Source organism: Musca domestica, unplaced genomic scaffold, assembly GCF_030504385.1.
Source record: "Musca domestica strain aabys unplaced genomic scaffold, Musca_domestica.polishedcontigs.V.1.1 6, whole genome shotgun sequence".
In the NCBI taxonomy this organism is placed as follows: domain Eukaryota; kingdom Metazoa; phylum Arthropoda; class Insecta; order Diptera; family Muscidae; genus Musca; species Musca domestica.
Window position 1 is genome coordinate 22717939 of NW_026712363.1, and position 10967 is coordinate 22728905.

Consider the following 10967-nt stretch of genomic DNA (forward strand, 5'->3'; position numbering starts at 1 on the left):
ACGATTAACGTTCCCCTCTCGCAAAGACACAAACTTTTAAAATTCTTTCAATCGTTTTGTACTCCAAACAAAACAAAACCACAAACATTTCAGTGCCAGAAGTACACAAACTCTCTCAGCATGCTTTTGCATAGTCAATATGCTGATTAACGCTGTCGACTCACTCGACTACGAAAAACACATTACATCGTTTTTCAAAAATTTCTCTGGATTAATGGTCTATGTCTTATTATGGAATAGTTTCAACTGTCAAATATCTTACAGTTGTTGTTATTTTCAGCGAACGAAAACAAACGAAACGAATAACGTACTGCTCACACGAAATCAAAAACTTTTGAAAAAGTACAATTTAAAATTGTAAATCAAATTGAAAAAAAAATCGCATGCGATAAAAAATATGACAAAAATTAAAGAAATATATATTCACTTTTTTATTGTCATATTTTTACGCGATTTTCTTAGATATTATCCTTTTCGGGCAAGATACCGAATTGATGAGAATTGTCCAGCGGTTCTTGACTTATAATGAATGACTAAGATCAATTTCTTTTACATACATTTATATTGTACCTATTTTGATACATATCCGATGATATCTTGGCTATTAGCATACTGTAATGGCAGCGATCAAAAATATTCGCGGTTTAGTGGAAATTTTCGTATTTTTGACATAAAAGTTATGATTCATTTTACCCGCTAAATATTATGCAAATTGGTTAGATTCTGCCCAGCCCTAAACTCATGCAAATTCCCACGTCGATTGGTTCATAATTGTGGCCTATATAGCAGTGCAAAATCAGAAAAACAATAGGGTTCTATTCTGACCCTAATCCCACCTCCATTTTCAATTTCGTAAGGATCGGGCCACAATTGCGACCTGTAGAGTGATTACAAATTAACATGGACAGAGGGACGGGCGGACATATATAGCTAGATCGACTGCTCGGAGAGATAGGAAGATCCATATATGCTTTTCTATGTCGGAAACCATTATTTCGAGGTGTTATATAATTTTTGGCCTAATCAAACTTATAATACCTCCAACACATAGTGTTGTAGGGTATAAAAACAAAATAATTTTCGAAATCAAGATTGAAAGAAACTTACATTGCGGGGCGCGCTTTAAAGATATTAACCATTTTTTTCCATTTGAATCATATATATGAAAGTACTGGTATTTCAATCATTTTTTGCGTTAAATATTTTATTATTATTTGATGTACTTGCTTCGAGGCTGACTTCGGTGAGATATATCAAAATTCAGATCATTTGTACTGATATTGGCTATTTGGTGCACAATTAACTCAAAATCGGTTGAGGATATATATGGGAGTCATATCCAAATCTGAACCGATCTTGACAAAATTTAATACACTTATTTCAGAGCTGTATCTGATATCTGGTACCAAAGAACATTGTTGTGTTGCTATATCTGAACCGATTTAAACCAAGTTTAAAGTACTAGTTTCTAGGATGAATTCAGTCGTATTTGCCAAAATTCAGTCCATTTGGGCTGATATTAGCCATTTGGTGCACAGTAAACCTGATATCAGATAAAGATATATATGGGAGCTATATCTTAATCTGAACCAATCTCGATACAATTAGCCAGAGGTATTTTCGAGTAGTATCTGTTGACCGGTACCAAATATCATTCTTGTGGAGTGCATAATACGCATATGATGGACTTAAAACCCCAAATCGGATGAAACATTTATCTGAGAGCTATAGCGTGTGATACAGACCGGCACAAGTCGTCGCACCTCTTTAATTGTACTGCCAAACCTGTCGCAGTCCTCCCCCCATACATTGAAGAACGCCAGCTGCCTAGACAAACCAGGTTAGTTTGGGCGCAATTAAGTTCAGGATGGTGTAGTCGTCTCAATTCGTATTGGTCAAAAAATTGACGAAGATGGAGGTACTAAATCTTCACAACAGATCTTGTGTTTGTAGAAATAATGGGATGTGTGAAATATAAAGAGAACCTGATGCTTATTTCGGTTTTTATAAACGTTTTGGTTATTCAAAACTTTGACCCCTTGTGGGGGAGGTATTAGATGGAATGGTCCGATCTCTACCGTCTTTATAACAGATCCTTTGTTAATAGAAATATTCAGATATGCCAAGTCTAAGTGGAATCAGATATTAATTTCGCGTTTTATGAGCTTAATGGACATTCAAAATTTCAACCTTTTGTGGGAGTGGAAGAAGGAAGAAGGAGTGGACCGATATATTCCATTGTAACACCATATCTGGAGTTTATAAAAATATTGGGATGTGTGAAATCTGAAGACAATCGGACCCCTACATCACATTTTATAAGAGTTGTAATTATTCAAAATTTTGACCATTTGTGGGGGAGGTACCTGATGGAGTTGACCGATATTTTCCATTTTTGAACCTGACCTAGAACTCATGCAGATATTAGGATTTGCAAAGTTGAAACAAAATCGGATTATTGCTCATCGTTCTGTGCAGAAAATATTTTTTTTGAAAATCTCGACCTTTTGTGGGGGAGGTACCAGAAGGTGCTTATCGATATATTCCATCTTAACACCAGACATTAGGTTGATAAAAATATTGGGATGTGTGAAATTTGAAGACAATTGGACTCTTATATCACATAATATAAGAGTTTTAATCATTGAAAATGTTGACCCTTTTGTGAGGGGGCTACTTGATGGAGTGGACCGATATTGTCCATTTGCGTACACGACCTCGCACTGACGTAAATATTAGGGGGAGGGGAGGTACCAGAAGGAGAGGACCGATATATTACACCTTAACACCAGACCTTGGGTTAATGAAAATATTGAGATGCGTAAAATTTCAAGACAATCAGACTCTTACATCACATTTTATAACAATTATTGAAAATGTTGACCCTTTGTGGGGGAGGTACTTGATGGAGTGGACCGATATTGTTCAATTTCGTACCTGACCTAGCACTGAGGCAAATATTAGGATTTGCAAAGTTGGAGCAAAATCGGTTCATCATTTCTCTTTCTGTGCAGTAAAATATGTTTTTTTTTTTATATTGCGCCCTTTGTGGGGGAGATACTTGATGGAGTGGTCCGATATTGCCCATCTCCGAACTTGATCTATTTTTAATAATAATATTACGATGTACCAAGTTTGGATCAAATCGGATACTCCCTTCGAGAGTTTCGTGCTCACCATCCAGACGGACGGACGGATATCGCTAGATCGACTCCAAATGTCCTAACCGGTCTAAAACAGTTATTTCCATGAGGTACGTTTTGACCGTATCACATGATATATACCCTCTCTAATCTTATGGCTGAGGGTATAAAATGACAAGGTCGAGTTCGTCAGAAAAGGATTGCCATATTAAATTTAGCAAATGAGTTTACCTTTATTGTTTTGTCATGGTCCTACCGATAGAAGCAATGTTCTATCTTTCGATTTACCTTTTATATGAAAAGTGTCCCAATTTTTGTCGACAATGGCAAAAAATGTTAGAAAATCCAACAACTGGTATATGCTCTGTTCCAGGACCTGAATTTACTTTTTTCGATATCACAAAGGAAAAATTGGTCATCGTAGTAAAAACTTTAACATTCTTGCCGTTCTGCAATCGATCAACATTATTTTCGTTTACGAGATAAAAAAACATTAAAATAATGCAAGTAAAATTTATCAGAAAACTTTTATAGATAATTTCTCTGGGGGTGGGAAAACAAAAAAAATTCAAATATTTTAAAACCGTTTCATTAAAAAAAAAACTTATCTGTCTTGCAAATTGTATCATGCTGTACATTTTAAAAGAGTTTCTTACTTAAAGTTAGCTTAAAATATAGAGTCGGGTGAGATATGGAGATTTGTTTTGTACAAGGACAATGAGTAGATTTCATTTTAAATAAATTCAAGAAAAATAAATTAATAGATATTCTCTCAGTGGGAATTAGTTAAAGCTCCCATTAAAAGCGAATGAATAAATAAATAAAATAACTCACATTATTTAATAATGTGAGTGACAAGCATCGAATAGCATTAGCTAGAGTAGTTTTAAAACTAGTGACTTCGTTTTTAAAAAGTGTCCCTTAGTTTTTATTGTTGTCATCATCATTACTTTGAAATTCAAAATTACTTGCCAGCACATCTTTCCAATTGCCATCTGGCTGTATGTGATCATGACCGAGTGTACTTTTGGAATGCAGCTGTTGAGCCACATCATAATCATCTTCATTGTGGACCAATGTCAGGGAGAATTTCTGACATTGTTTGTAGAAATTTCTCAGCATATGTTCGTGCAATAAATGATCATAGAGTTTCAGTTGGAATGCCACCAATTTTGCAATTCTTAAGCGATATGCTGCAGATAGCGGCCGGACATATGGATTGGTGTTTATCTATTAAAGAGAGATTAAAAACTTATTTATTAAAGTGATACAATTTTAAATTAAGACCCACACTTACATTTTGTTCCATATCAAATTTAAAATAAACATTGGAAATGTTAAAAACTTGCTGTACCGTCTGCTCAAGCGATTTGTTTGTCTTTTCATCGGTTACCAAACAATATGCTACAAATGTATCGAATATTCCCGACAACTCTAGGCCATGGCGATGTTTAAAATGATCCACAAAACGATTGCCATAATGCATGGCCTTACGCGGCCGCTCTGAAGATTCCAATATTGAACGCAGCTCTTTGAAAACTTTACCTAAACTTAAGATATCAAATAAATAAATTGAGTTTGGTGTCGCCACGGCTATCAACGAAGTTTTACGATGTCTGGCACATTCTAAGGGGTCAATGAGCAAGCCAATCATTGTTTGAGATCTTATATCTGCCACAGCCTTATGATATTTTTGATCAGTTTGTGTTATATACACCAAAGAGTCATATTGGGTTTGTAGTAATTGAAAATCCATGGCTGAGAGTTGTATGCTAAATCCTTCGCATGGTTCTTTGCTACTAACCGAGTGATCTCTTTGTTCCTTTGATGTTGCCTTGTTGTTGGGTAATTTAATTTCTTCTTCTTTATACACATTTTGCTTGATTTCATCTGATTCCGTTGTCATATCACTTGAATCTTCTGCAGTCTCATCAGCAACGATTTTAATGCTTTTCATTTGTTGATAGGCCAACATCTGTGGCGATTGGTATGTGAAATTTGTTTTGACGTCTCGAGCATTGTCCAGTTCCAACATTAAATGTTTTTCATTTATGTACGATAGAGTTCCCATTAGGAGTTCTCGATTTGTTTCGATTAGAAGGGTCTGGCCCAAACTGAGCCTGTTTACAATGGCACTGGGGGACGTCATTTTGTTTCCGTGTTCTAGCTGTAAGGGACAAAAAGCTATCATTAGATTTATTTGGGTAAAGTAAACGAGACGATGCTCTCCATGAGAAGGGAGAAAGTTTGGATTATGGAGGATAAATTGACATATTATATATTTGACCAGCTTTGCCGTGTCACTTTATAAAGGTGGTTTTTTTTCTTGGAAATCTTGCCATTACATTAATCAATCTTTTGATGTTCTTTTGCTTTTAACATAATACTGTGTTGGGAACAAAGTGAAAATGTACACAAAGTTTAGAGGATATTACAATTGTCAAGTTAAAAGTAGTAGTAGATACCTTTTGTTGCATACATGTGAAAATATACGATTACATGCAACCCGGATACAACCCTGAATTTTAAAAATGTAACGTAGTTGAAGATACGAAGCCAACCTGACAAGGCGTACTAGTTTAAGCTCGTATAATTGATTTTAATAAACGTTTGTGAATTCTTAATTTAATATAAAAACGGTCGTTGTATTTCATTTGAGTATACGGAAACCAACAGACTTCAATCGATCACTTGACATTTTTCTCAGAAGTGGGATACGACAAGTCTTATTGGAAGAAGCGTCTACCAACAAGAAATATGGAGAATTTGCACAAATGCACGGTTAAGCAGTTGCAAGCGAAATGCAGAGAAATTGGTGTTTCTCAAAGTGGTAACAAAAAGCAATTGATCGAACGACTTGAAGTCAACAACGAAAGCGAGCTGCACGGATTCGCATCTCCTCATGATATGCAGGAGCGAATTTCGCATTTGGAAGATATGGTAACTGAATTGCGTTCATCTATGGAGCAACGTGGACAATCAGAATTTGAGCCGAACAACGCATCATCCCCTTTGAACACGTTTTCGACACCGGATGGTAATATGTCCCTGCAAGGCACACGGCCTAGCTTGCCAAACGTGGCAAACGTTGTGACAATATTACCGGAATCACGTTCGATTCCATCGTATGTTCAAACGAATACTTCTTTTGGTGCATTTCAGACTACGTCAACAATTCCAACGGTCCACACGTGTGCTTCTGCTGGTTTACCAACGTTTACACCTTCATTGCACGGACATGCTCAACTTCCACGAAATACAACGCAAAATGTAGCGACGTCATGCTACAACGTACCAACACATATAACGACACATTCGAATTTTACAACAGCAACACCGACAGGAGTGTTCACGCAGCCGAACAATGGATATGTTCAATCAACGCAGCCCTACAACGCATATCTACAACCGCCGATATTTGCAACAAGTGTCTATTCAGCGCCGCCGCAGTCAGAAATAGTTATGCAGCCTTCACAACGTTATGTTCAGCACAACCCCTTTGGGAACGTTAAGGAAATAATTCAACTTTTGCCAGAGTTTAATCCGTCATCTGAAGAATCGATTAATCCTTCACAATTCGTGCGACGTGTGGAATTATTGAAGACAGCTTATAACTGGGACGACGCATCAGTTATATTTGCAGTGCAACAGAAAATGGCTGGCCCAGCCAAGTATTGGGTTGACTCACTGCAAGAGGTATTTCTGTCTTGGCCTCAGTTTGTTAACAAATTTCTTTTAGATTTCCCTCAAAATGTAAATGCAGCCGATGTACACATTAGAATGGCACAGACAAAACGGCAGTTCGACGAAACGCCGCAGGAATATTATTACAGAATGTATGCTATTGGAAAACGGGGCAATATAAATGAATCATCCATAGCACGGCATATAGTCAACGGAATTAATGATCAAGGATTGAAGCAGAAAATATCTAACGAGTATATTACCTGTAATCAACTTTTGAGTGACATCAACGCATACTGTAGTTATAACGAGGTAAGAAGAGTGCTGAACCCGATATCGAATAAGACGAAACGTAGCAATGAAAATAGAACTGCCCCAGAAAGGAAAAGCGATGAAAGAGTGAATAAATTCAAATGTTTTAATTGTGGTAATACTGGTCACAAAGCCGTAGACTGCCCAGATCCACAGAAGAAGAATAGATGTACGATATGCAAACGGACTTCACACGGTGCAAGTGAATGTCCAACAAAAACCCTGAACACAAATGTCAACAATATAAGGGACAGCGTAAAGTCCAACGAAATACTATGTAAACGTGTCAAAGTAAAGGACAAGGAGTTTGAGGCATTTATTGATTCGGGAAGTGATCGGAGTCTGATCAGACGAAGTTTTGCAATGATAATTGGCGAAACGGAAAATTGCAGTATGGTTTTAAATGGCTTTGCTGGTGGCAAATACGAGTGCACAAAGGTGGTTAAAGTGCCAATTGACATTGATGAGACGAGTTACGACGTGAACCTTTATGTTGTGGAAAATTCTATGATCCCGAATGATGTTCTTTTAGGTCGAGATGTTTTATGCCAAAAAGGTCGACGCACCATTATTGAAGGAGATGAGTGTTGGATGCAAAACGTAAATGCGATTAGTATCAACGAAGGCTTAACATCTGAAGAGCATAAGAAGTTGCAGTTGAACATTCAAGAAAACCGACAATGTTTTTCAGAAAAGTCAAGCGAATTGGGTAAGTGTAACTTAGTGAAGATGGAAATCGAAGTTACTACTCCAGAACCAATACGATGCAAGCCATATCGACTAGCATTTGCCAAACGTCCTATTGTGGCAAATATTGTGAAAGACTTACTGGATAACGAAATCATAAGGAAATCGAATTCTCCGTATGCATCGGGAATTGTTTTGGTCGAGAAGAGAAATGGTGAACACCGTTTATGTATAGATTATAGACAGTTGAATCGAATAACCGTACGTATAGCGCATCCTATGCCTGTACTGGATGAACAGATTGCACAACTCGCCGGAAATCGTTATTTCACCACACTCGACTTACGTATGGGTTACCACCAAATTGAAGTAGAGGAAGAATCGAAAAAGTTCACAGCTTTCGTGACTTCAGATGGTCATTATGAATTCAACCGGATGCCATTTGGTTTGGTAAACGCACCTGCAGTTTTTCAGGCAACGATGAACCGAGTTATAAGCTTTATGAAACCAGGAGAAGTTTTAGCGTATCTGGATGACGTCATAATTCCCAGTAAAACAGTCGATGAAGGTCTGGACCGAATAAAAAGATTTTTGGATATCCTTAAGAAATGTGGTCTCACGTTACGATTGGCGAAATGTTCGTTCCTAGCCGAAAAGATTTCTTATTTGGGACACATAGTTACACGTGACGGAATTTTACCTGGAGAAGAAAAAGTAAAAGCGATTAGAAATTTTAAGGTACCAACGAATGTAACAGAAGTACGACGATTCCTTGGCCTAACTAACTTCTTCCGAAAATTTGTAAAGGATTATGCAGCCATTACGAAACCTCTTGCGATGTTGACACGAAAGAGCGAAGAGAATAAATTTCGTTGGGACGTACACCATGAAAACGCATTCAGAAGTTTAATCCAAATTTTGTGTAGTGAACCAGTTTTAGCAATCTACGATATGAAAGCAGATCACGAGGTGCACACGGACGCTAGCAGTCTCGGATTAGCAGGAGTGTTATTACAGTCCGATGGTAATGGTAATTGGCAACCAGTGTTTTATTTTAGCCGCCACTGTTCTGAAACGGAATCGAAATATCACAGTTACGAGCTGGAAGTTTTAGCTGTGGTTGAAACGGTGCAGCGTTTCCGTATATATTTACTTGGAAAGCCATTCCGAATCGTCACTGATTGTGCCGCAATTACTAATGTGAAGACAACGAAGGAATTACAACCTCGAGTAGCACGATGGCTGATGAAATTACTTGAATTTGATTGTGAGTATGTACACCGACAAGGGTCACGTATGGCTCACGTTGATGCTCTCAGCCGTTCACCGGATCAGCCACAGACGGAGATTGAACCAGCAGGGTTCATAATGAATATTGATAGCGATGATTGGATTCTCACGATGCAGCTAAACGACGACCACATAAAGAATATTATGAGAGTACTGCGAAATGAATTGAAATCTGAGCAAGAGAAACAGATAAAATCTGAATACTTATTGGAAAAACATCGACTATACCGGAAAACGAAAAATGGACTACGATTGGTCATACCGAAGGCTATACGATGGCGCATAGCTAAATACTGTCATGATGATATTGGCCATTACGGGTTGGAGAAAAGCCTCTCACGAGTCGAACAAACGTTTTGGTTCCCCCGCATGAGGAAATATATGAAGGAGTACATTGCAGCGTGTGTAGAGTGTTGCTACAACAAGGCAAAAGGTGGTAAACACGAAGGAGCTCTACATTTTAGTAATGTCGAACCGCTACCATTTAGGCAAGTACATATTGATCACTTGGGACCGTTTATAAGAAGCAAGCATGGTCATACACATATAGTGGCAATCGCCGATTCCTTTACGAAATTTGTGGTTATTAAAGCTGTAAGGAATACGAAGACATTGCCCGTCATCAACGTTTTAAATGAGGTTAGTGGATACTTTGGTTTACCTCGAAGACTAATTTCGGACCGTGGGACAGCTTTTACGTCAAAAATGTTTGAGGAATATTGCGATCGAAACAATATTCAACACATTAAGAATGCCGTTCGTACACCAAGAGCCAATGGACAAGTTGAGAGGGTCAATCAACTTATCCTGTCTTATTTACGAACTACCACTGAAGAACCGAAGGATTGGGACTCGGCACTTCACGTTTTACAATGGTCAATCAATTCAACCAAAAATTCGACAACAGGTTACAGTCCGAATGAGTTGATTTTCGATTACAAGCCCACCGACTTAATACAAAACCGATTGTTAGCAGCTGTACAAGATGATGTACAAAACGAAGAAATTTCCATCAACGAAAAACGTATCATGGCCGCAGAAAACATCAAAAGCGAACGAGAACGATGGAAGAAAAGATTTGACAGCAAGCATTCGAATCCGAAATTGTATGTGGAAGGTGACTTGATCCTTATACAGAATGAACCACCAGCGACAGGTGAATCCCGGAAGTTAGAACCTAAATACAAAGGTCCATACATAATAGCACGAGTATTGGGCAACGACAGGTACCTGATAGAGGACATTCCTGGAATAAACATCACGAATAGGAAATTCTGTTCCGTATTCAGTTCCGACAAGTTGAAGAAATGGTGTGAATGTTCCCCCGAATTGGATGTTTCAAGCGAAGATGAAGCCGAGGACGACTTCAGGTCAGGAAAGGCCGAGTTGTCAAGTTAAAAGTAGTAGTAGATACCTTTTGTTGCATACATGTGAAAATATACGATTACATGCAACCCGGATACAACCCTGAATTTTAAAAATGTAACGTAGTTGAAGATACGAAGCCAACCTGACAAGGCGTACTAGTTTAAGCTCGTATAATTGATTTTAATAAACGTTTGTGAATTCTTAATTTAATATAAAAACGGTCGTTGTATTTCATTTGAGTATACGGAAACCAACAGACTTCAATCGATCACTTGACACAATGGCTTTCAATAAATATAGATGTTCTCACATTGTATGTCACATATGTACGTGAACCGCCTGTTCAACCTGATTTATATCATTTCTGTCGGTAGAGATTTTTATACACTCAGTTAGAGAGGGTATATATCATTTGATAGGGCCAAAACGTGCCTCATCGAAATAACGATTTTAGATCCTAGGTCTATTTGGACCAAATCCGTT

The 10967-nt window shown here is 37.8% G+C and overlaps 1 protein-coding gene across 1 annotated transcript; it reads right to left on the reverse strand.

Moving 5' to 3' along the window:
- Positions 1 to 311: 311 nt before the first annotated feature.
- LOC101901647 (protein Exd1 homolog) lies at positions 312 to 5346 on the reverse strand. The gene is made up of 2 exons (XM_059129191.1): positions 4441 to 5346; positions 312 to 4373 (listed from the first exon to the last, which is right to left on the reverse strand). The coding sequence occupies exons 1-2, from the start codon at positions 5332 to 5334 to the stop codon at positions 4065 to 4067; spliced, it is 1203 nt and encodes a 400-aa protein (XP_058985174.1). The 5' UTR covers positions 5335 to 5346; the 3' UTR covers positions 312 to 4064.
- Positions 5347 to 10967: the final 5621 nt, after the last annotated feature.

Bases quoted from the DNA above. Each gene is read 5' to 3' on its own strand.
- LOC101901647 (XM_059129191.1), bottom strand. From the start codon at position 5,334: ATGATAGCTTTTTGTCCCTTACAGCTAGAACACGGAAACAAAATGACG. The intron at 4,374-4,440 runs GTAAGTGTGGGT...TCTCTTTAATAG, and splicing joins AATTTGATATGGAACAAAAT to ATAAACACCAATCCATATGT.